The sequence below is a fragment of the Opisthorchis viverrini genome, assembly GCF_000715545.1.
Source record: "Opisthorchis viverrini unplaced genomic scaffold opera_v5_297, whole genome shotgun sequence".
In the NCBI taxonomy this organism is placed as follows: Eukaryota; Metazoa; Platyhelminthes; class Trematoda; order Opisthorchiida; family Opisthorchiidae; genus Opisthorchis; species Opisthorchis viverrini.
Window position 1 is genome coordinate 33,921 of NW_008751954.1, and position 26,272 is coordinate 60,192.

General features: G+C 44.9%; 2 protein-coding genes across 2 annotated transcripts in view; one reads left to right on the forward strand and one right to left on the reverse strand.

Annotated features, from left to right (window-relative positions):
- T265_09677 (hypothetical protein) overlaps positions 1-26,272 on the forward strand; it is a gene marked incomplete at both ends in the record, with an annotated part of 80,807 nt that overhangs the window by 22,477 nt on the left and 32,058 nt on the right. Inside the window, 6 exons of the mRNA XM_009175832.1 lie at positions 10,350-10,370; positions 13,743-13,848; positions 18,174-18,291; positions 19,932-20,089; positions 22,724-22,877; positions 25,288-25,440. Coding sequence (XP_009174096.1) covers positions 10,350-10,370; positions 13,743-13,848; positions 18,174-18,291; positions 19,932-20,089; positions 22,724-22,877; positions 25,288-25,440 — 710 coding nt within the window. The remainder of the gene's footprint in view (positions 1-10,349; positions 10,371-13,742; positions 13,849-18,173; positions 18,292-19,931; positions 20,090-22,723; positions 22,878-25,287; positions 25,441-26,272) is intronic.
- T265_09676 (hypothetical protein) lies at positions 255-4,553 on the reverse strand (the record flags this gene model as incomplete). Its single annotated transcript, XM_009175831.1, has 2 exons — positions 255-389; positions 4,464-4,553. 2 exons carry the CDS (start codon positions 4,551-4,553, stop codon positions 255-257), a joined length of 225 nt encoding a protein of 74 aa, XP_009174095.1.

Sequence of the window (26,272 nt, forward strand, 5' to 3'; positions counted from 1 at the left end):
GACCGCGTGATCCTCACTGTGCCTGGTTGGAGACACTACAAGATATGGCTGCCAACCGATGTCAGTGGCGTTCTTGTTGTCAGTTTCTATCCAGATTTCCTGAACGGGTGTTTGGAGGTGTAGGCACCTCGGAATGATTGTGTTAAGCTAGCACTTAGTCCCTCCCCCATCCACCTTTATTCTTTTGTTTACAATAAGGCTTTCATATAAGTCATGGTTGTACGGCAGCGAAGCATCGGTGTTGAACACTGATGTCATGCTGTCGATACTGATGATTGTGACAGTGCACTCTTCCAGAATTGGATCAGTCCGTTACCATCCCTTAGTGAAGCAACCATTAGTATCGATCTGCTTTGTAAAGGAAAACGGTAGATGCCTGCTTTTCTCGCCTTCAGTGGATTGAATGTGGAGTTCATCCACGTCTTTTTTAAAGAAATTCATCTTCACCTCTCTACTTCATTCAGCTGGGTATGTAACGTGAGCCCTATGATTAGTAAAGCCTTAGTGAGGCTGACGCTTTAGGGACAGTTTGAAAGGCCTACCTTGTGACTCACATATCTCTTGACTATTCTCAGGCTTTTTTCATCAGGCGGTCGTTACCCTACTTGGTTTGCTCCACTAGGATATGCTAGTGGTAGGAGAGGCGTCTTTCGCTGTGAAGTTGTTTTGTAGCGAACACGAACATCTCATCTGCACAGAGTTTTTGAAAAGTGAACATTCTCAAGCGTCTTTTTCAACTTTCCTGGGCGTTCATTGTATACTAAACAATAATAAACAAACACCCCAAAGTTTTTCCATAATTTCCGTAGTAACCTTTACCTTCCATCGGATTTGGGGCCGGAGCTTGGGCATCTGGCTACTTGCATGCTTCAACAGTAGTTGGTAGTGTGAGGAGATTTGGGATTTTTATGGAGATTTCGTCCTGTAAGTGAAGCCAATCTATGCTGAAAAGCCGAGAAGCTTCTCGGCTTTTCAGCATAGATTGGCTTCACTTACAGGACGAGATTTCAACAGTAGTATACGCCGTTACACTAGTAGTTACTGTAAAAGCAGAAAAACAAATTTTCAGAAACCTTGTAGTCAATTAAACCCAAATGGTGTCTCTGAATGGCTTCATGAATTTCTGTTCAAATGCTCCAACACTCACGCAATAATAGACAGTGTACACTGTTGTTGCCACGGTCTAGTCTCTAGAGTCAGGTTCCCGTGACCTTCCTCTCGTGCGCCTGGCGGCTAATCAACGTCCGTGGCGTTCGTGCTGAGTTTTTGTGCACATCGTCTGACTGATCGTTTGGATGCTCATATACCTCAAAATGATCACAGTAGTCGAGGACCACGCCTCTTTCCTGTTCATTTTCATTGTTGAGTTTAGTCACGCGTTTGCTGCTTGAGCAGACCTGTTAGTATTAAAAAGCTTTTCAGTGACGGTACTCAGATGATCTTCGTCATCTTATCATCGTGCCATTTTTCCGTACTTTTCTGTCATTTCCGGCACTTTCACGATATAGTTCAATATCGATTCACTTGAAACTAGTGTCTCACTCCGCCCTCCAAGGTGAAAGCCACAGCAAACTGTACTTGCAGAATTGATTACACATGCTCGTCGAGTTATGACCACAATGCATATAGAATCCGCCATTTTTTACGTTCACGAAGATGAGCCAGCCGCTTGTGCTTCATTGTTTCGTGGATGGCCCATGTTGCTGGTTGTACGAACGCACGTTTAAGATCAACCATCCTGTGACAACGCCAAACAAAATGAATTTTTCCATCGAACGCTCGAGGAAGGTTTATTCGGCTTCTGCTAGACTGCAATACTACGGAAACAGTAAAGCTGCGCACTACTAGTGAAGTATTATTCCTGCNTCCTGTTTGGATTACGATGACAAACTAATTTGGTGGGTTCATTTCACGCGCAGTATCGACAAATCACACAAAGGTTCCATATTTTCAAAACTGTCAGGGTACACCAAAGACTGCGCAGGTTGTAGTAAGCGAGTACTCGTGCAAGACCACTTTAGAGATAAAATCCTAGGACAGATCTCGTTTTAATCTAATTAACGCACTCAGGGCCCGTTGTCTAAATTCAACTGTGGAGCTAACCAGGACTTCTATATATCCGTATCGCATCACGATGGATTATTCACTCGTACTCTGATAGTGAACGATACATGCGGCTTTATTTTGATGTATGGAGTTATTTGTCAACGGAAAACTACAATCAAATGTACACGTCTAGCGTTGTAGAGTTGAATTCCCTGAAGAGGTTTAGCGAAGCGCAGGACTATATACACAATCAAAGATCCCTAAAAATGTACGGTCCATATCTCAGCGCGCATACTAGTTGTTCACGACCCATACGCATTTTTGGCGAACAACCTGCCTTGATTTTCACTTAGCTTCGTCTGGTCAGCCCAACCGTGCAGGTGATTACTCATTGCTGCAGTTTCGTGCTACTGGAGTTTTGCGAGTAGTATAAACACTGTGCGCCTTTCGTCAAACCACCACGGTCGGTCTCGAGTGCCTTGTTCCACAAGCTAGCAGGAAATGGTTCACCGAGCGGAGCTTACGGTCAGCTGACACTCAGAACCTGTGTCGCAGCGAGACGGATAAATGAGTCCGTTCATCTCCGCGATAATCAATATCGACTACAATACTAGCAATAAATACTGGTGTTTAATTGCCATGCAGCCGCAACGAAAGACGCGGGTGGAAGAGCATTGGCGGGGATTTTTTAGAATTGGCCATTCGTTCCTATGGGGAAGGATCAAGAACAAGATACGTACGAACGTATTTTTACATGACATCGAAGTAAGGCACCATCAGTGGGTACCAACCCCGTCTGTAAATGTCACTCAACCTTACAGCACCAAACAAACCCTGACTAGGGGTGCTCTTCTATGGGACCGGTTACCTGCCGTATTCTGTAGAGTTTCTAACCAAGTACAAGGCGAGCCACATGGATCCCATCCAGAAACATGAGTCCTTTTGGATAAACAAAAATACCTTTTGGATAAATCAACACAACAGTGTGCAATGATCTCCAATACGGCCTCTCCAGATGAGAGACCACTTTTCAATAGACGAAAAATCTCCCTCCTCCCCAAGCCTGACCACTTTAGCAACCAGTTAAGTACTTTATGAAAGAATGTAACTGACTATCCAAACTCTAGGTTGGCCCCGGTGAATTGATCAGGGTTCGCACTAACGCACATCTCCCCATAGTGCCCGTAACTTTTAGTTCCTTTATCAAAGGACACGGTTTTTGACGTACTTTGATGTTTCAGCGATGCGAACTAAGAGTGCTTTGCCAACCAAAAAAGACCAGCTGTGGAGTGTTTATTGGATTGTCAGCGCATGATGGTTGAGCTTAGCAGGACAAAGTCATAAGTTGGATTCACCAGCACTTCTAAAATACTTTTAGCCGCCAAACATCCTATTGCTCATCCGAACGGAAGGTCTGATTAATACCAAGGTGCGGTTGTGCCCTTCCTACGAAAGTCCAGAACTTTCGTTTTATCTACAGGCGCTTGATTTATTTCCATGTTAGACTCTTAATGGAGACTACCGTCGCTGGAGCTCCTAACAGCAGTTCGGACCCCACCCGAATCACCTCGTCTGTCGGTTATTTTAGATTTTGCATCGCATAAAATTTGGTTTCCCTAATCTGCACCGGGAATAGAACTATTCCAAGATCAATCACCTTTATTTCTTATGACATACTGTGTTGTTTGGCACTGTTTCATACCACAATTTGCCACTATTTCGGCCATGGCAACCACGCCGTAGTCGTTTGCCTCTAATTCCTGTCACCTGGATCATCACGTAAACTCATATCAGATTCTCCGCGGTGCATCACCTTTACTCCCCGTGGCTGACTGAATCAGTGTCTTGATGCAGTCTCGTGCTCTGCTCTGTCTAGGCCATGATTTTCATCTCGCTGACAGGTCGCGTGAGCCAAAAGCGCATCATTGACTGTTGGTTTGCGGCGCACAGCTGGTTATAGTTTATCAGTGGCCAACGTCGTTCCTGGAAGCACTGTCGGTTTAAAGTGATGTCACTGAAATCAGCACTCTTCACAGGAGTTGATAACCAGCCAGTAAATGCCAGTTTTTTTTCCTGCGGAGCAGTGTTTGCTTCGCGCTTCTACGGTAAGCAGTGTGCGGTTTGGAAGTATCGTTCGCTTCCAGGAGAGCTCTATTCTTGGGGGTTCACGCTTAGCTAAGGCCAATGTAGTACAGTCTGAGGTTTTCTCGTTTGTTTTATTCAACCGGCAAGCAAACACCTGGAACACTTATCTGTCATCGTAACCATCATTGAGTTTGGTGAAGTCGTAAGTCGACCTAGTCGGTTTCATTTACTTGTGGTTATCATTAGGCTGAATTCGAAGTTCTGCTACCTAACCTGTCATGCTAGAGGTGTATGCAGTGTTTTATCAGTGGCTTGTAATCGCTGGTAAGTACTACCTGATGAGCCCCAAAAAGGGCGAAACCGGTCGTGGACTGTCGACGAATTTTCAGCAACCTTATGACTAGTGCATTACAAATGTACATGTATCGTGATTTCTCAAATATCGTAACGACTGAAACATGGGGCGGCCTGGTGCAGCACATTCAGTTGCCTGGAAACATCACAAACGAGAGATTCAGCTGGGTTCCAGACGAGTCTCTCGAAAGACCAAATTAGCTTGCAAATGAGTGTATTTCGCTGAATATCTTCTTGTTTGAAAATCATTGGGCACAACATTCAGCATGTCTGGCACATGTCCCTCCACCATAACCAGCCGCTTGTATTTGCTGCCGAATAGTTACGTGAGTTTTGTGAAAAGTTTGGAGTCAAAACTCCGTGTAGTGAAGTAAGATGTGATAATCCGTAGGTCAGTTACGTGAGTTGTTTGTGAACTCGTCGATTACACATTCTTCATGTTGACTTCCCGATAGCAGTCTAAAGATGTCTAAGATGATCCAGAGAGTATCTCACTTTTGTAACGCTTTCTGAAGTTGCTAGTGGGACATTTTCATATTCCTGCCAAGCCTCCGTACGGTTTTTGTCAATATTTTCCTTAAAAACCTGGTATAATTTATAACACGAAATATACAGACGAGAATTCTCCAAGTTGCACCAGGAAGAAAGCACTAGGCTTGACGATGTTCATTTTCAATCATCCACTAGGGATAGCAGTGAGCGAGACTCGGATTTTGGGCCGTGGATTACGCAACATGGGTAACTCACTTTGGACTACAATCCATATGAATGTATGTTACGAAATATGAACAGAACTTTGTGCCTCTATCTTCCCGCAATCACGTTTCGGAAGTTTTTTACACTCTACGTTATCGGCCTGACTTGCGTCTCCGAACGTCTTTTCTTACGTTGCATCCCGACTCGCACTGAAAATAAACTGGCTTCTCTTTCGTTGAGTTTCGTTTTACAGTTTCGTGAATAGCAATGTTGTTATTCGAGGATGGTACACACCGTTTATCTTAACCGCCACAGTGTTGGTTTCTAATCGCTGTCATTATCATCCTTTGGTCTGATTGTGCGTGTGTAAGCGGGTGTCAGGCCTATCCTGTCCACTGACTCGCCTGTCTCCATGTCCATCGGTCTGTGACGTGACCTTGGACGCATGATCACGCCACTGAGGTGGTATCGACCACCTTTCCACACCAGTCGTCAAACCTTTGTGTCAATACCCAACTGGCTGATCTATGTGTTTTGAACAAAGCTTATGATGTTCGCTCGTCGGTCTTCTGTGTATGTTTGTGCATGTACGTGCACCACGTCACGAATTTTGTGTGAATGCCTCGGGTTTCAGTCATGAATACGAGATTCCATGACCAGATTTGGTACACTGATAACAAAACTTATGTGGAGGCAAACCGGAACACCTCAACAAAAACTCAACAAATTAGTGGGTAGAAAGCCTCGTGGTAAACGGTCGTGACAAAATCGAGTAAACGTTCAGCGCTTTGGTGTGATCCGTGGTAAGTTGCGCGTAGGTTTGGTCAATCATCCCTTGGGAGCCACTTTTGACTGATTTTAGGTAAGAACTTTACTCCGACCCCCCTTGAGGATGGATACAGCGCTTTCTTCCGTGGTAGAGTTCCATATTGCTACGAAGTTTTTGTGTGCGGCTCCGTATTCTTCGTGCCAACGCCATACTAACGCGCTTTCATTCTAGACATAATATGAACGAAATACAATTAGTGGTTACGTTATATTCTTGGGTTACATAAGGGACTGTTGGGCACCTGTTTTATTACTTAATTGAAGGCAGTGTCAGCGGCAGTATGGACCGTTCCAGGCTAATGATGGCGGTTGTATCTTGCCTCTCCTCCAGAATAACCAACTCACCCCATCCAGGGCTTGTCGCATGACGTTTGACCCACACCTGCATCGATTTTGGTCAAATGATGCCCGTAGAAACCCCAGGTATCCAGGTCGCAAGCAGTAAGCCTGTTTTCACCGCTGAAGAGCACATTATCCACTACCTCCCTTTCATAAGTGTCGCTGTGCCTGTCGGTTCGCAATTTCCACCACATCGTTTCGCGGCGAGCCTTTAGGAGTCGAAATTCTCCCGATGGTGATCGTCGCATTCAAGCGACAGAGTGCATCGTTCATTCATTCGAATGTACCCACTCCCGTACCCATCCACAGAACGTTACGGTGCCTGCTGAAGGTTACTTGGGTTCGTGCTCAATAATTTTTGGATTCAGGAGTTCGGATCATTTACCGTACCCCGTTTGCTGATTTTATTCGTTGACAGAGCCATTCCTGTAGGGGAAAAAATTGCAGACTCTAGGGGAATTCCGGCGTCTGACAAGAAACTCGTAAGAAACCATTGCTGTGGAACAGAGGGTGTCTGTCTTTGGGGCATCGGTGCACTGGCGTTGCAGGATGAATATACCCAAGTTCTTAGTCCTCCTCCTCTGCCTAAATATTCGATTATTCGTTATTGGTGGTTGTGATCCAGCTTCTCTTAGGAGTTCTTGCCCTCTGTGATGTCGAAGGATACCAAGATGTTGAACTGTGGGCGAGATGGCCCAAGTGATTGGAGCGCCAATTTACTGACCGGAAGGTCCGTGGTTCGAACCCGACCTCTGCCTCTCGACTTCCCCTGTCTAGGCTTGGGCAACCTGGCAGTATCCCAGCCCTCATGCAACCTTCGGGTGGCATGGCAGTTAGGCACCGAAAGGGTGCTACAGCTGAATGAAGATGTTGAATTATCATGTCGTCAGCAAAATGTCCGTAGTGCCCGTAGTATTGTACATCTTTTGTCCTCTATATGTACTCTTTTTAATTGTGGCTTTCGCTTTCACTGTTTTCCTGATTCTCCATAAATGGGATGGATTCAGGATGGACCTATACGCGTTTATAATTGCTGTTTGTCGGTAGCTATATTGCGGAAGGTGAAAACTTGCGAACGGAGGCATGTATAGAATGAAGGGAAGCAGAGAAATGGGGCCTCGGTGCATTTCCCCTTTGGGATTTGTGACACTTACTGTGGGTGTGGTATTAGCCCGCAAAAAACTATCACACCTATCACAACTGAACTTAACACAGTTTTGTAGCTTTTCACACTCTCTTAGATCGACTCTCATCACGTTAGGCCTCCCAACAGGGCAACCAACTTAAGCGTAGCAAGTTCGTAAACGATCTCCGATAGCTTAAGAGTAAGGTTCCGTGCGTCTCTCCGAGTCAGATTCAGCATATTTACTCTTCTCTTTATAGCGGAAACGGATTTTTGGTGCTCGCATCGAACTAAAATTCATTCGAGTGAACTTTTTCACACGCTTTTTTGACATTCGGTTTAATACGCTTATTTTCGCTGAGTATTTCTGAGTAGCATTCACTGCATATTATTTAAAAGCGAGATGAACACTTTGTCCTCGATTGGTTCGTGTTCTGAAGATTCTGCTCTTAACCGAGGAAGATTGATTTGCGCGTGATAAACGAGAGAGGGTTCCAGCTGAGTTTCGTGTCAAAACCAATTTGGTATGCAGATGAGTGTACACGTTGATTTCCGACAGATGCACTTATTTGCATATTAATTTGGTTTTCACGGGGGACTCAACTGAATTTCTTGCTTACACTTGTTTGAAATAATGAACACAGACTGGCGATCGATACGTACTTCAAACCAGAGATATTTTTTGAAGACGAAATCCAACGTCATTGGAACGTCACCGGAAGTTTACGTAGAATTCACGAGCCCAGTATAGGTATAACCGTTTTCAATAATTGATTTTTTTTTCAAACTTAAAGTGCTTTTCTCGGACAATAAGGATTCCAGATACGGCATTGTTGTATAATCACACTGATTTCATAAGAATGGATATAATGATTAGCAAGACCAGGAAGGCATCTGGAATAAGTCTGCTTTGGATAATAGGACCCCCGGTATTTACATCACATAAGTCAATCGTTTCAAGGAATGCATTGTTTATGATCTGAAGCAGATCTGGTAAGAAGTCACTCCCTTTCCAAATCGAAAGTTCTCTATAAGTCGGTGGGCAAAATGCATTTTGTTGTTGTTCGCTTGTTCCTGAACTTGTGGGCGTTGGACAAGGAGTGAAGAACTCTCTGGAAGCTCTCCCTGAAGTAGTGGTCATTGTTTCCACATTTATTTTTTATTGATGATGGAATGGACGTAACTTGAAATGTCTTTAGATTCCTGGTGTTACGGTGACTAGAACCATTTCAATCAGAACTACACATAAAAGCTCGTCCTCTTTGTTGAAGGATAAGAGAGTATATTTCGAACGAGTTCTGAAACCTGTCCCAAGTTTTATGTCTTTCAAGTGAAATCTCAAGTAACGCTTGTGCCAGACAACACTGCAGGCTGAAAAACACAGTCGGAGTGGTTTCCTAGGCCCCTACATAAGTTTACAATTATAGATCCGCATGGTTCTTGTGAGTAGTTTTTTTTACCTAGATTACCTGTTGAACAGCATCCAACAATTGTATGTGAGTCGCAAATATTTCCACACAGTTCTGTGTATCTTGTCTCAATGAATACCGGGAAAGTTGGGCTCGCAGGCTTGCTTGTGCTGTGTCGAAATAAATTACGTTTCCTACTTTATTTGATTCTCCACTTCACAGTCTAGCGTTTTCCTTGTGTCGGATGCCTGTATAGTGTGGTGAGATCGTTGTGTTCTACGCTGCTTTTTCCTGTCAACAATGATACGGACATAGAATGTGTGCGCCCTAGGTAGCTACTAATTCCTCATCCTCATCATCAGTTGTAAAAAGCCACGTACTTGCCGGATAATGGTTTCGTTCGCCGATGATTTAGGACGGTGGGGTAGATGACTACGTGTTGGAGGCGATAGCTGGTCTAATCGATGCGTAAAGACCGGGGTGTCCACTTGTTATGCATTTCGTCCCAGCTTGGAGCTCACTTTCGCTGCTGACTATTTTCGATCATGATATCTCCTCTGCGTTTTATGGGATGAGTGATGAACATTATAGGTTGGATTAAAGAACGGCACAGCGCATGTGGTGAGAGCTCTTAACCTGCCCACTCTCGGCTCACCCCTCCTCCGGGCTCCTCTGAAGTTGGATCAACCTTGCTTCGTATATCAGCAGTCAGTCAGTCAGAAAACGTTTCGGAGCGATCGAGAGGTGATCACTTGAGAAGACTTTGGGGATGTACGAACTGTTTTCCAAACTTTTTCCCAGGCAAATGTTTTGGCATGTTGTGGCGCGAACTAATCCAACTAAGATTCAGTATCGAAAGCAACTAGAATGACATTAAAGTCGCGGTATTTGCACACAGCTGCGATGTGTGAACCAGAGTTGCCCGATCCTTAGGTGGGATTGATGATCAGGTGAACTCTGCGCATTCCTAGTCGATTAGTAAAACTCGTGCAGAGAACACTTCTGGTGTGAGTGATCGATTCTCAACAGGAATAATTTTCATGGATCCCATTCCTGGAGTGATCATATTTTTGAAGACCAATTTTGCATCTTGAACTCATCCAGACTGTGGAAATCAGATGGAACAAAGCTATGGTAGGTATCCTTCATGTTCACGTTTGACTGCATTCGGATGCCCCCACTGAGTGGCAGTGTTCGGGGTGCGCAGTGTAGACGCTATTGCTACCGCGGCGTCTGTCTGTCTGTCGCACTTACACCCTTATGAGGCCGACTTTGATTGGCTATCGGTCAAACCCGTCTGTGATTGGCTGGCTTGGTGTCAATAAAGGTAGGATAGTGTGGCTGACGTCTGCCGTGGATTCGTTCCTCAATCCCTTATCGGTTGTTCAGACGCATTGTTTACTAAGTTCCTGGGTAGTCAAATGGATCACAGACTGACCATGCGTTTTTCCGTACCCTCTGTGTTTCAGCCGTCCGTGCCACGTATAACGGTAAGTTATCGAAAGTTTGATCAGTCACAATAGAGGTTAAGAGATATTGTCTTACTTTTAGTGGTCACTAGCAGAATTGTATGCCGTTCTTCCCTATTTCCTGTAGAAATCAACGCTTAACTCGTTGAAATCCGACAACATCCTGAAAATTCTACGCTTAAGCAGTTTATCAATCCTATTTATTGAGCCCTTCACACTCGATTGAGATTACTCATTGAACTTTGTTCTCTATGACACATAGACGAGCACATTGTTTTTTTTAACGTCTGTGCCTTCGCAAACGTGAACGCACTTTTAGAGGTCATCAGGTCATTCCGAGCTGTTCAGAAATGCCTTTTTCTCCTCAATTTTTGCTCACTTTTCGTCCCGTACACCTGATTTTTCAAAGTTATCAAGACTGAATTATTGGAATTGATTAATGCGTTAGCTTCCGTTGTCAAGATGCGATCAACTCTATTCAAAAACGTACTAAAAGCTCCACAGAGTAGGCTACCTTGCAATCGAATTCCAGAACACCGGTATCACCTTGTAATCCATTGTGAGGATTTTCCTCAGGTAACAACGCGCCCAATAACAATCAACCGAATTCTGTAGGAATAGCTCAAACATACTACTCCGAAATAACGCAATAATGCTTACACTGCATTGCGACATGTTCAAATGTTGCCGCTCAAGGAACTCACTAGATCGGGGCGAGTTGAACCAAGTGGTTAGAGCGCGAATTTACTCACCGGAAGGCCCGTGGTTCGAACCCGACCTCTGCCTTTCGACTTCCCCTGTCTAAGCTTGGGCGAGCTGGCAATATCCCAGCTATCATGCCTCTTTCGTGTGGCCCGGCAGCTAGGCACCGAAAGGATGCTACAGCTGAAACATCGCCTAACTTTCCCTGCGTCGTGTTTACACAATCCGATAATGTAATCGATTGTGCCTCTCTCTTTTCCACCGTGTGCGCGCTCAACTGCTGTTCGCACATCGCCCGGAGTATTGCTCAGTGTAGCTCGCAGATGTGGTGACACTCAAGTTGCTTCGTTGAACTCACCAGCCCTAGCCCTAAAGAGCCTAGAAACTTGCTAACTAAAGGGATTTCCAAACCGTTTAGTTGGTTCAGCCAGCATTGTAACGTAAGCTGACGGCGAGATCTACTTAGGGTCACTGAAAGCTTCGGAAGTTATCGATTTTGTCTATAGCTACCAATCCAATGGTTAGTTTATCCTTTGTGATTTCGAGTACTTTACTCCGGATTAAAGCCACCCACGGTGATTGAAACCTGGATTTACAATGAACTGCAGTTAGCATTGTGTTTCTTCGCCAGGCTCAGTGGTTAGAGCGCGAATTTACTGACTGGAAGGTTTGTGTTTCGAACCCGACCTCTGCTTCTTGACTCTCTGTCTAGGCTTGGACAACTTGGCAGTATCCCAGTCTTCGTGCTTCTGGTGGAATGGCAGTTAGGCAACAAAAGGGTATAAGGTGAACGAAGCCTAGGCGGAATCTATGGAGATACCGCGGTTGATTTCGAACCACGAGCCTCCCGGTCAATAATTGCGCACCTTTACTACTAAACTTTCTTGGGGTCATTGATAGAGTATACCTTAGCCGACCAGAATCGTTTTATTTGTTCCGTTTGATCGAACTAGGAATGCACCATCAATAATTTTGAGGTTGATTTTTCAAATTTACAGAAGGAATAGGAAATAGGTGTGTGGGGGGACACCGGGAATACAGACCCCGTTCCTATGGGACCGAAAGCTTGTCAGGCCGTGGATGAATTAATAATTGTGAGGATATGAAGAATTTCACTACGGAAATATTGATCTGTCCTCCTTACCCACAAAATCTTCGGTACAGTCCCCTAAGATGCTGGTAGGTACACAACAGGCGCAGAACAGTATGCATGAAACAACCGCGTTTGGCGCTGTCATTAGCCACGGAGCACACACCACCGTGTAAACAGTACCGGCCATGACCGGTCAAAATTGTGTGCAGGAACGTGGAATATACGCGCATATACCAAATGTGCATCACAGTAGATGTCGCGCTAGTCAAAGAGTATTGTCATTCCAATGATGGTATGAATGCAGTGCGCCAGAATCTGCAAAACGAGTGCCAAAATGGTACCAATACCCTCAAGACGTGTTTTTCTAATCAACTACAGGCAGGTGTGGTACTAGCATAAACTTCGGATACCCATGACACTAAGGGCCGTCAGATAAAGCGCAACCACCTACGAGGTTGCTGAAAACTGTTCGACATCCCACGACCGGTTTTGCCCTTCTTGGAGCTCACAAGGTTAGGCGTGGTTCCCTGAGTTTCCGTCACCCTCTTGATGTTCTATTTGAACCCCAATTGGACAGATTTTGACAAGTACACTGGTTTGTATATCAGCTGGGATTTCGCGGGGCACTCAACTCGATCTCTCGTTCATGGTATTCTTCAACTGAACGTGCTGGACGAAGATTGCCTCATATTTCATTCGGTACGAGATATCGCAGTATCTTTTTTCACAAAGTAAACTATCTGATGAGCCCTAAGGAGGGCGAACCTGGTCGTGGGCTGTCGAAGAGTTTTCAACAACCGTATGAGTAGTTTCCTTCATGAAAAAGCATATTAGGAAATGTCGAATGTCGTACCAACTGAAACACAAGACGGCCTTTGTGCAGCACATTCATTTGAGAAGCACCATAAACGAGGAATTCAGTTGAGGCTGCCGTGAAAACCGCTCAGTATGTAAATGAATGTATTTGTTGAACATCACTCGTTGTTGGGCCTATCGTGCGGCAGCCTTGTCATCGTCCACACTCATGCGTAATCAAAATAGGAGTCTATACACAAAGTCAATCAATGATGGGTCTTTTCCTCATTTATTCGACTGTCTTGCAAAATATCCAATGCCGGTTGGTATCAGATTACTGCGGGGAATCATAGAAAACCCTTAGAGAATACTTTCCTGGAATGTTTAGAGTGTAAGGTTGATTGATTATCTGAATATCCACCACGTATCTGATGGGATTACGTTAACGACACGGTTTTGGTCATTCGATGGGGACCTCGTGGTGACTTGTTTACATTCTTCAACAGTGTTAGGCTAAGTGCTTAATCGTTCAGATGTATAACACCTTCTCAGTGCTTAGTATTTATGCCACCCGAAGAAAGCAGAAGAGCCTGGTCAAGCTGAATTGGTAGTCCGCGTTTTCCACATTCAGTGAGCGGCAGCTGCCGTGTTGCGAGTGCGTAGCATAACTTGTCAACTTGCGAACAATAAAAGTCCCAACCAAGCTGAAACAAAACATTTTCCCCTCTTGGTTATCAGCTGAGCGCCTATATTCACATTCTGAACCTCATGTGTGATTTATCCCCTTTCTTTTCTCCTCAAAGTGGACCGTCTCACACAGAACACGGGAGAGTGTGCAATCTGTTTGGAGGATTTGGCTGAGGGTGACTTGATCGCGCGGCTACAATGTCTGTGCGTGTACCACAAAAAGTACGTCCGTCCTCCCGCACTCCTGTGGTCCCAAATCGGTGATGCTCTAAACTGTAAGCATTTCAATCAGGTGAAAAATACTTGGAACCGATTCAGCAGTCATCATTTTCCAAAAAGTTTGGTGGCAATCGCTAGATTTATTGCTGGGCAATTTTTCGCTTTTGACACAAGAGCTTCGTCTGACCAAGGGACTAGGTTCCGAGTTTGGTCGAGATTTAAGGTGGAAGGAGAACCAATCAGCTAAGTCAAGCTAAATCTCTGTTGGGTATCGGCCAAGGGATTTTGGTGTGTTAGGGTGATTGAACAAGTGGTGGGTCGATGGAATGTGTTTGGGTCCAGCCTAGGGTCAAGTTCTGGTTCGGTTCATTCGATAGTCCCTCTGGAACCTCATTTGAGCCTTTTGTCCGTCTTTGTGGATGAGCTAGTGCTAAGATGGTTGTGTGTAAGAGGGATACTGTGACCTTTGGTCGTGTTGGTTCTCCTTCCGCCTTAAATCTCGACCAAACTCGGAACCTGGTCAATTGGCCAGACGAAGCTTTTGTGTCAAAAGTGAGACGTTGTCCAGCAATAAATCTACCGATTGTCACCAAACTTTTTCGAAAACGAATATAAGCATCCCAGTTTTAAAACGCGCTTACCTAATGGATTTAGTTCTGTTGGCCTACTATTCAAATATTTTGTTTCAATTACTGATTGGATGCAAAAACTTCCACTGTTCCTCGCATTATTTTTTTCAATGTTTTCTTGGCATCAGTCAAATTCCCAATGTCTAGTCCGTCGACTGAGTTAATCCTGATAAAGTGATGGAAACTGCTACAAGCTAACTAGAAATCGGTCATCCGTATCACTAGAGTTACGCATACATTCAGTGGGTTAAATGCCTTTGAAAAATATACGATTCTGACTACAGTATTTCGCACACCTCTCAGATAGCCTAAGTATCGGAAGGCTCAGTTGGGGGTTTTGAACGCAGTCAAACCGTAAATGGTCCGTTCCGACTAGAAAACATGTCCACTTTTGAGTGATGTCCATATGCAGTGGGAAATAGTCTGTTGCCAAGACTTTCATGCCTTCAAATGACTGCGAGTAGAATGTACTAGTTGAAGCATCTATCCAACCGATCAGATTGAATTTCATGGATCCTTTCAGGATTTCTGTCTAAGGTTATTATCGTGGACCAATGTTTAACGCCTGGACCATTGGCTGTACGCCGTAGCTGTTATGGGGCAAGATGGTTCAGTGCTGAGGGCGCGAATTTACTGACCGTGGTTCGAACCCGACCTCTGCCTCTCGACTTATTCTTTATATGCTTGGGCAACCTGTCAGTATCCCAGCCCCCCTACTTCCTTCGGTCGACATGACAGCTTGGCACGGAAGGTTGCCACAGCTGAGCGATTCCATTTTTGAATAGACATTATAAACAATAATAAAAAATTTAAGAATAGCCGGAGATCAGCTGATCGAATAGCTTCTACTGTTGCTAGACGAGACGGCCCAAGTGGTTAGAGTGCGAATTTACTGACTGGAAGGTTCGTGGTTCGAACCCGACCTCTGCCTTTCGACTTCCTCTGTCTAGGCTTGGGCGACCTGGCAGTATCCCAGCTATCGTGCAACCTTCTGGTGACATGGCAACTAGGCACCGAAAGGGTGCTACAGCTGGGCCACAAGCTGTGATATGATGGGGGGTTTTGTGGCCAGTTGCAATAACTGGTTTAAATGCATCTGAAATCAGTCGTCTTTCGCCATGTGTGATCGAATTCGTTATGGATTTTGGTTTGTTGTTGTTGTCCAACAGCCAGTGCGATATCCTCGCCACAAAAGCTCATTGATATAAACGAGTCTTCCTTCGAGACCTTTTTGCATCAAAGAACGGAACTTTTATCTATGTGTACCAGTCCAATTTCATCCACTGCATTGCTGCGGTTACGAACGTATATGTCCATATCATACCGTATCGCGCTACACAAGAATACCTCTAAAGTTACGAAATCAGCGGCAGGTCGGAATCTGAAATCCTAACCCAATCTTCGTCTTTTCACGCATACGTTATTACTAAGTTTCTCGAATCAGCGGACAATCGTATCGTGTCTCACCATAATTATCCCGTCACCCACTACGGGTAAGTATCTACTAGTGACCAACACTCACCAATCCGTCAATGTTGGCTTACAAAACAAACAGGATGTGTGTTTTTGCAATTCATCCCTCTGGCATAATCTGATTGCCGACCGGGGGCCACACAGACCAGTGGATTGTGATGTAGGAGGTTTTCATGCCCAACTCACAAACAAAGCCCTAGCCTAATAGTGTAAACGCCCGATCGTAAGATGTTGCCTATATGCTTGTTGACTTTCTCATTCGGAAACGCCCGGTATCTTCTTTCAAAGTGAATCACATTGGTATCAGTGTAAACTCACAGCTGTTATATCGTTTGGTTAACAGATGCATTGATTCCTGGTTCAAACGAAGACCGGTCTGTCCTGTGCATCCTGGGGACGACTGACTTTGAATGTGCGGGGGGGGGGCGTGTACGTACGGTTGGAAGGAAACCCGACCAAACAACAACAACAACATCCAAATGAGACTAACAACAAACGATCTTTCATTCAGGCGAGGTACCAGTCTGTTGTTTGTCCGGCGTTGCATTCCATGATGATCGCCACGACACACGCTCCCACCAACATAACCCGGTTTTTCTCGTTGTTGCTACTTTCGCCCATGGGCTTTCCTTTCCCGTGTTTTTGTGTATAGAGAGAACCACGGTAGCGTCGCTTTTTTCTCTCTCTCTCTCTCTCTCATTCTCCCCGGTTTCCACTATATGAATCGTCATTATCGTCATCATCATTTTGTTGTACACCAGGACGATTTCTCCTCTTTTGAACTAGATTACTATGAAGAATGCTTATCTGATCCACGAACAAACGTTTTTTTTTCTCTCTCTCTCTCTCTCATTCTCCCCGGTTTCCACTATATGAATCGTCATTATCGTCATCATCATTTTGTTGTACACCAGGACGATTTCTCCTCTTTTGAACTAGATTACTATGAAGAATGCTTATCTGATCCACGAACAAACGGTCAGAGTTAGTTGATTCGTCCTTGCCAAGTTTGCACTGTCACAGGCCTCATTCATCACTCCGAGAGTTTTTCTGGTTTATCCCGGGCACTTTCCTTGCCCTTTTTGATGCACTGTTGTCATGACCCTCCCATTGACCCCGTTTTTATATTTTCGTCCTCTATTAATTTTCCTTGTGATCAGCTACGTGGGTGTATTCCTATCAGACCCTTTCCGATCCTGAACTTCGCCAATGACGTCTACGCAGTATCGGTTGGTGCGTTTCTTTCATACCTCTTCCCAAAGATGTCGGGGATCGATTTTTGTTCCAATTTCCTTTTCCACTGAGTTTCTACTCGACCAACGTGACTGATTGGTTTCTTGATTTTATCATCACGGTAACTATCAGCGCCTTGCTTTGGCGCAAACACCAGAATAAACAGATAAGGTCTCGATTGTTTGTCTTTTTTGAGTAGCAATAGACATTCATGCCTTTCCGTTGCTTGGTTAGAAACACGAATTCAGCAATGTATTGGAAAGTTGATGGAAGTTTTGTTGGTTGAGGAAGTCGTCGTATCTCCCGATTATAGAAAAAATGTTTTCAAGCCAAATGCGGAGCTCGGGAACCGGATAGAAGTCAACTGACCATCTGTCTGGTCTCGTGATGCATCCTGGTGCGTCGATTTAGCGATTGTGTGGCTTAATGGTTGAGCTGCTTTGCTAGCTTCACCGTGAGCAATGTCTGCGAATTCCCATCACTGTGTATGGGTGTCATGCATTCATTTCCGTCCCATGGCAACTGGATGCTACGAGTGATGCTGAGGTAGATTCTGTGGGATTTTGCCATTGGCCAATATGAATTACTGACACACAAAAACTTTTATTTTTTGAATAATGGACTGCTTACATAATTTGAGGGGTTTAATAGTGAAGTTTCATCCACACAGCTCGTGTAATCCAAGTAGATACCTCTAGATTGGCGGTGTACTTCCCAGTAGTACGTAGACCATGTTCCGATTCATTTAGTAGACGATCAAGGATTATGTTGTATGCCACTCACCTCGATTTTTCTCGAATCGAACTGCTGTTGGGTCGGAGTATAACTTTCGTTCTTCATTTTAGCTGAACGCGCCGGAGCGCATTTCGGGCATCTGGCGGTTTGCCCGAAGTTCAGTGTCTTTCGCTCCATATCTGTTAATCGGCCATTCGTTCTGCCCGGCGTGTTCCAAACCATTTGAACAACTCCATCCCGTCATATCATGACCATTAGATCCAAACCGCTACGGATCACTCTCATCGTGGCTGCGGCTTTGTTCATCGTGATTGCCTTGTTCACGCTCATCTTGGTGCTCATTTTCGACCGCCTGTTTCTCGCATTACTCGCCCAGGTAAGAAGACAACAGCTCAAAGAAATTCTTTCTGTGAATCCTGGACGCATTGCATGGTTCATCACGATCTTGCTATGCATTCAGATCACCTGATGTCTTCGCCTTTTTTTATCTGCTTTTCGAAACTAAACGCCATCTCAGTTCGTGGGTCTTGCATCTCTACCCACTGCAGCGTAATCGTCAGAATATCTCCAAAGCTCTGGTTTTTCTTATGGATGTCTGTCCATGTATCCAAGATGAACAATATTTTTATAATGCACTACTCATAGGGTTGCTGGGAATCCGTTGAGTAGTAGTAGCAACCTTATGAGTAGTAGATTACAAAGATACACATGGTGTCGCGATATCTCGAATATCGTAGCGACTGAAACATGAGGCGGCCTGGTGCAGCACATTCAGTTGCCTGAGAACATCACAAACGAGAGATTCAGCTGGGTTCCAGGTGAGTCTGTCGAAAAGCCAAATTAGTTTTCAAATGAGTGTATGAACAATATTTTCCTTATAGATTACTTCCCGTTGTTGACCGCCCCAGTCGCTATCTACACTTATTTCTCTTCACTTAGAAACGTGACCGTTTGTGTTTTAGTGGTATGAATTCAAATTTTAAAGACAAGCACTGAATTACATCGTCCATCTTTCTTGAGTAGCTGTTATCGACCGGTCCTGTTAGTCGCTGTTTTCTACTCCAACATGATAAAGCTTACTTAGAAATTCGCATAAACATGCAATAGCATTTGCATACACACTACTGTGTTTCTTAATGAACACAACGACTGAAGTTCGTTGAACTGATGGTATGAGGCGAATGACGGAACTCGAAGTACACACCCCCCCCCCCAACAGTCTACCACAGGCACTCAAGCCCGGGCTCGATATACCACCTGAGAAACATCGAGAGGAGCAACAGTTGAGTCCTCCTAGTGCATTGCAAATGTACTGGAATTGGACATTTTAATTCCTCGGATTAATCCAACTGAGCAGTACTCAGACGATCAGACTATCGCCTCATCGTACGACCAATCTATAATGCGTTTCACGATGATTCGAATGAAGCTGGTGATAGACCGCCGCAGATTGTTCTTTTGCGTCATGCTCAAGACAAGTTTGATAGGAAGATTAAAATTTCCCGCTCTGTACGTTTTTTCGATGCCTGTTCCAAGCCTAGGTCCTATGTTTTGGGCAAACAGCTTTATACCGACCTCTTCTCACGTGATACTGCAACACTAGGTCGAAGTCTATTTCGATGTTTAATCAAACGGTAATTCCCCCATTCGGACGTCACACATGATTAAAATTGTGGCCGGACTGAAAACATGAACTAGGCAGGGCGGCGGTGAGAGAAAGGATAATGGTTATAAATTGGAAAGTTTTCGGGACTAGTGCTTCTACTGGTTGGTTCTCGCAGCCATGGCAAATGAGTGGGTAACGTTCTACGACAAAATATGTAGTACTTTTCGTGGCAGGCCACGCAAGTGCCTACTCTCACGGCAATATGTTGACATTGAATAGATTTGTCCTGTTATAGGCTTCCGACACAGTTTCTGCAGTCAGTCCGTAATTCGAAGGTACGATATGTAGTGTTTTGTCCAGTTACCCACCTCAGTACCACCTGCATTTCCACTACCTGTTTGTCTTTCCAGAAACTTGCCATCTCTCCCAATTCACCGGTGTACGAAAGCTGGCTAGTCCCTACAGTGCCAATCTACTTTAGTGTTTACCTACTAAATTTGACTAATCCAACCGAGGTTCTCGCCGGCGCGCGACCTCATCTACAAGAAGTTGGGCCATATGTGTACAGGTTAGCTTTCAAACAATTGCTTCTTTATTGCCATCCTGTCACCCGATTATCACATGAATGTTGAATTTTCAATACGGTTGTTGGCGTCCGTTTTCCCCTAAATCTTTCACAAATGTGTTTACATGACCACTGAAAACGGTTAGACTTGGTAAACATTCGCACAACTGTTATTCCAATCGAAGTCGTTACCAGCCCGAAATCATCATTGTCAACTGTAATAACTGCGTACTCGTAGTACAGTGGTTGTAGCTGCCGCAGTTTCGTTCACCGATGATGTGGGGGGGGGGCGGGTAGGTAGCTGCGCATTGCAGGCGGGAGATGATATATTGGTGCATAAATCCAGTACTGTCAAGTGGGGGTATTGGGAAGGGAGCTACGCATTGAAGGCAATAGCTTGGATGCACGAGCACCATTGAGGGCGCGACTGGGCCGTCTGACAATGTCCTTAGCCATTGATGTGGCCCGTCTCGGGGTCCCCATCCAGGAAGACGGCAGTTACCAGCGCAGCTGAGTTTGCTGGTAATGGCTTTCACACTTGGCTGCGAAGTCATTGTTTGGCCGCCTCTGGCTCGTTTCCACCCTTCACGTGGTTGTGCGAAAAGAGCCCGAAATATGCATAATTTTTGTTTTCATAAAGGAAACTACCCACAAGGTTGCTGAAAACTCTTCGACATCAACCTTGTGAGTAGCCTCCTTTATGAAAATATACTGCGATACCTCGAATATCGTGCCAACTGAAACATGAGGCGGCCTGTATGCAGCACATCCAGTTGTAGAATATCATGGACGAGAAATTCAGTTGAGTCTCTTGTGAAAACCAAATTGATTTGCAAATGAGTGTATTTCTCATAATTTTTGTTGTTGCATAAGTGGGGTACTGAACCCGTTTAAGCCAGATAACTGTTTTGACATGCCTATCCAGAATGGGACGCCAGTTTGAGGTATACTATGTTCTGGGTCGCAGTGAGCTTCACCTTTGCCGATGGTAATTTCTCAATGGCAGTTGCGGTAGACGTGCTTGGCTTACTACGTGTTCCAATAAAGAAGTTTGGCAAACGATGAACACAGCATAGCCTTCTGCACTACGTGAATGGAGGCGGTTGCTTAATAGTACTTGCAAGCCTCTGGAAGACGACTCATAAGTGTGGGTTGGTAAAATAATCTGTTCCACAAAGGGGAGAGAATTTTTGAACCAAATGATATTGTACAAGATAACTTCTTTTGGAAAAATCTTCCCTGCGTTTGATTGGGATCATTATTCCGGTCAGAAGCATACGTTTGTTTCGTGAATTTGCATGTAGCCTACAAAACTAGATACAAGATTACCACATTTTTATACCATCTAAAGCCTAATTTTCACCACACAAAACCGGTTTTTTTATCACTCTCAGTATAGATTCTTTTTCATAAGCTGCGAGAACTTCCACGGACGTTTAGTAGAACACCTGGTGAGCAGTCTGAAGCATGTGATCCAGTACAGTTCTCATTACAACAATTTCCAACTCTGATATCTAGGTGTCATCGTCAACAACTGAGCGTTGATTACACATGGGCGATGAAGTAAACTCTGCAAGCTCTTTATTACCCAATGTTCGAACCCTAAAGTCTTAGCCGTCAGTCGAACTGCGCGGCTCAAGTCGTGCCGAGGGTGTGTTGGGGGCGAAACGTGTGGTATTTATCAAACCGGGGCGAGATGGACCAAGTGGTTAGAGCGCGAATTTACTGACCGGAAGGTTCGTGGTTCGAATCCGACCTCTGCCTCTCGACTTCCCCTGTCTAGGCTTGGGCGACCTAGGAGTATCCCAGCCCTTGTGCCTCCTTCGTGTGGCATGGCAGCTAAGCACCGAAAGGGTGATACAGCTGAACGATTTTATCAAATCGCCTGTTGGAACCAGGTATCTGTTCAGCACTATATCTACCCTTCATTCCCTCCAATCCGGATAGCACAGGCAAGGGAAAAGGTTTGCATGTAGCTTACATTAACTTTGCTGATGTAGACAACATTTTTTGGTTAGCACTCACTGCAGAACAAACCGAGGGTTTGGAACCAGGTGATTAATATCATTCACCAATTGCTACATTCCGTGAAAAGAAAAGTATATTTACAGCCTTTTTGAGGAAAACTCTAGGGATGATGTGTGGCGACGGCTCTCAGCCCGTTTCGCACACGTACCCACTTTTCATTCTGTCGCCAAAAGTCACCTTTCTGATTTTTTCTAACAGGAAACAAACGCGTGCTTGTACAATGGCCATAGCCCCCACAGTTTCGTTCAATGATTCGTCTAGGTGGGTAGTTAGCTGCGCAGTGGAGCCCGTAGCGTCAATACAGGGTTATCAGTAGACTTTTCATTGAGGGACTAGGAGGAGAGCTATGCATTGAGGACAATAGCTTGGATACACAATCTCCATTAGGGACGCGACTGAGCCATTTCTGACAGCTTCCCGGTCTCGGGGTCTCCATCCAGGTAGATTGCAATGACCAGCTCAACTGATTTTGCTGGTAATGACTTTCATACATGTACGCGGACTCCCGTTTTCAAGACACGTGATGTCTGCTTCTATTCCTAGAGTAGTAACCTACCTCTATTCTCTGGTTATTTCCCCCTCCCTCTATTTGAATGTTTTCCGTTGCAGAGAAAGAAGAGAACGTTTTGATGTTCAGTTTGGTAATGGATCAGAGTCGCACACGGTCCGCTTCAAGTATCGTATTTTCTACTATTTTGACCGGGAAAAGTCCATCAACGACCCATCCACAGTGCGAATCAATACACCCAATCTGTACTTCCTGGTACGTGAGTGTCTTTTCGAATGTGATCATATTTTCTTATACTCTCCGTCCCCGATGCCTAAGAAGCAAACTGTACACCCTACTTCGGTGCGCGGTGATTACCAGCATATTTTTTTCTAACCCCTATCACTCGTATATAATAGGGGATAGCTCTTTGCTGTGCCCCTGATCACCTGAGGTGGGTCCGCGTTGTAATTCTCGACGTGTCTTGCTATTTACTAGCCAAAAGCCCACTAGTGTTATTTCGCATGTTCTAACGGGCTTTTGGACTTACATCTCATAATCGTCAGCTGTCAGAACCGCGGAATTGTCGTAAGCGGTTATACCTGCCACACAGTGTCCTGTAACACATATAACTAATATTTCCCTCTAGTGATTGTTGAATCCTTGACGAAGCAGTGAAGTGATGCTGTTGAGAAGAACAGGATTCACGAACTTTGAGGGTTTCATCCTCCTCATAAGAGCGAGTACAGCAGAAAGCATGTGGGCGATAAGCGGATGAAACAGTTTGAAATGGGTAAACATGTGGGTGTGCATTGACCCTTCAGGTTTTGAGTGTCAGCCGCCTCAAGGCGTACCTGAATCAAGCAGCTCGTCGGAATTTTCCAGTCAGGTTCACTCACAGGTCGCAAATTAGCAGTTTAATAATCACATTGTCTTACCACTAAGATGTCACTATGCTGAGTGCTTTCCGTCCAACCAAATGATACCTTTTTCTAAACCTTTTGTTATGAAACAACCATATTTTCCGAATTTTTTCGAGTTTTTGAACTTTGTATGGGGGCCAGGACTCAATCGTGATCCATACGCCAATCAACAACAAAAATATCACTGCAATTGTTTGACTGACCGCAAAACTCTCAAAATGAAGATGCCATGTGAGAAATGTCGAGTTTCGTGCATCGTTTGACACTTACTGAACGGAACTTACTGATCGGAAGTTGTGTGCTTCAAATCCAACCCCGGCATCCGAATTGTCTCGTCCTAGGATTAGACAATCTGGCAGTATCTCAGCCCTCATGCTTCCTTCGGGCAGCATGGCAGCTAGTCACCGAAAGGGGTTACAACTGAACGGCTGCAAGGGGTCTCTCACTGCTTTCTAACACTACCGACTGGCTGACCAGTTCCAGTTATATATGGTTTCAAGGACATCATTGAAATAGCGGATGCGATCGAAAACGTCCGTACGATCGTACTACTGTCAAAGCGTAATCGTCCACTCGAATCTGACTCTGATGAGCAATTAAATTGACGATTTACTTTCCGGTGCCCACCCTAGAAAGAAATGTCTATATTGAAGCAATCCTCTCGCTACATAAGACATAAGAACACAAGCTCTATTTAGCGGGTCAGATCCTGGGGACACACTGATTCTTTTTTTGTCAGAACTTACCGATTTACATTATCGTTGTGACCATGCTGTCCTTTTCTATCTTGGTCTTTCTAAAATAAAGCCCCCTGAAATCAATTTCTGTTCCAAGCGCCATCGAATACCTCACCGTTGGACTGTTCGACTGATGTTCGTCCGTGGAACTCCTGGGAGTAGATCCGTACGCTCCTGCGTTACTGTGTCATGTTTCCATGAGCGAACAGCTAGGTGTGTTGTTGAACGAGGACAACTATCCTGCATGAATACGTCAAAGTGACGACTGGCTGGTGTATACAGCTCAAATGCAATCGACCGTATGCAGAACGACCAAGACTTTTTGGAATGACGCGGGGATCTTGTGATAATGTTACGATGCGCGGAATCGATTGACGATATCAACGGAAATGGTGTTCCACCACACCAGCTTCACTATGTCCCTAGTCTGTAAAAAGAATCTACTTCATATAGTTCAGTCTGAGTACGACCGGTGACAGCTGTTTGCGGACAGCGACGTTTTTTCTAGCCACCATCGTTGAAGCCAGTGAAAACAGTTGGTTCTTTAAGACAGAGCTTCCATTTCTTGAGTTGAGTTATGAGCCCCTGGCTCATAATAGGCAATGCAGTGGGGCATTTTTTAAGAAACGGCCCTTCATAGGTCAGAGCACAACCTCGTACACGGAAGTTATACCTTTCGATGGTCCAGGGGCGAGATGGTCCAAGTGGTTAGAGCGCGATTTTGCTGACTGGAACGTCCGTGGTTCGAATCCGACCTCCGCCTCTCGAATTCCCCTGTCTAGGCTTGGGCGACCTGGCAGTATCCCAGCCCTCGTTCTTCTTTCATGCGGCATGGCAGCTAGGCACCGAAAGGGTGCTACAGCTGAACGGTTCTCATTGCAATAATTCTCAATAAATCTGTTTTTGCCTAATTCCTTTATGGATGTTTGGGATGATATAGTCTGGCCAGATGCTTTTTCCTTCGGTGAAATCGAAGCCTAAACTTTCATTCATTTCCCACACTCTCCATTTATCTCATTCTGATAGGCTATGACCTCGAGTAATATGGGCTGGCTCCTCGGAGATGACGGGCCATTCATCACACTTACTGCAGAAGAAGTGATGTGGGGCTACACTCCGACACTCGTCAATTATCTGAGAGTCTTCCTTGGAGACAAAAAAGTTGGACTTTTTGCTACAGTACGTCCCCTTGTTTGTTTTTCAACCTTAGTTAGTTTTACCCTTTTCGGCTGGATTTCACACCACTTTGTTAAGGTGACCGTTTTGCCATAGATTCATTCTAACTCCACGAATGATGAATTCCCTATAAAAATGGCTCAGGATGACAGTGCTAGTCCGTGAATGCATAGCTTGCGATAAGACCGAATCAATTACTCACATAAATTAGTGGTTAACACGGATCTTATTCATTCAACGTTCTTACGGAGTAAAAACGTAGCTCGAGTCATTTAGAGAAGCTTTGATTGGCTCGAGCGACCCACTCGTGAACGTGGCTATGTCATGCTGTCCCACGCATCCTCCGTGTCGTCATCTTTCACAGCAGTAGAGTTTAGTTGATTTGGACCGTTCAGGTACTGGCACTGTGAAGTGCATTCCATCCTGTCGGTTGGAGGTAGGTTGCGAGTCCACTGACCGTCCGAATATATATTGGAACGATCATAACTTTAACCTCCCAATAACGAATATCCACTATTCGGTCGTTGCTATTCGAAGGTGAGATGGTCCAAGTGGTTAGAGCGCGAATTTACTGACCGGGATGTCCGTGGTTCGAACCCGACCTCCGCCTCTCGACCTCCCCTGTCTAGGCTTGGGCAACCTGGCAGTATCCCAGTCCTCGTGCTTCCTTCGGGTGGCATGGCAGCTAGGCACCGAAAGGGTGCTACAGCTGAACGGTTCTCATTGCAATAATTCTCAATAAATCTGTTTTTGCCTAATTCCTTTATGGATGTTTGGGATGATATAGTCTGGCCAGATGCTTTTTCCTTCGGTGAAATCGAAGCCTAAACTTTCA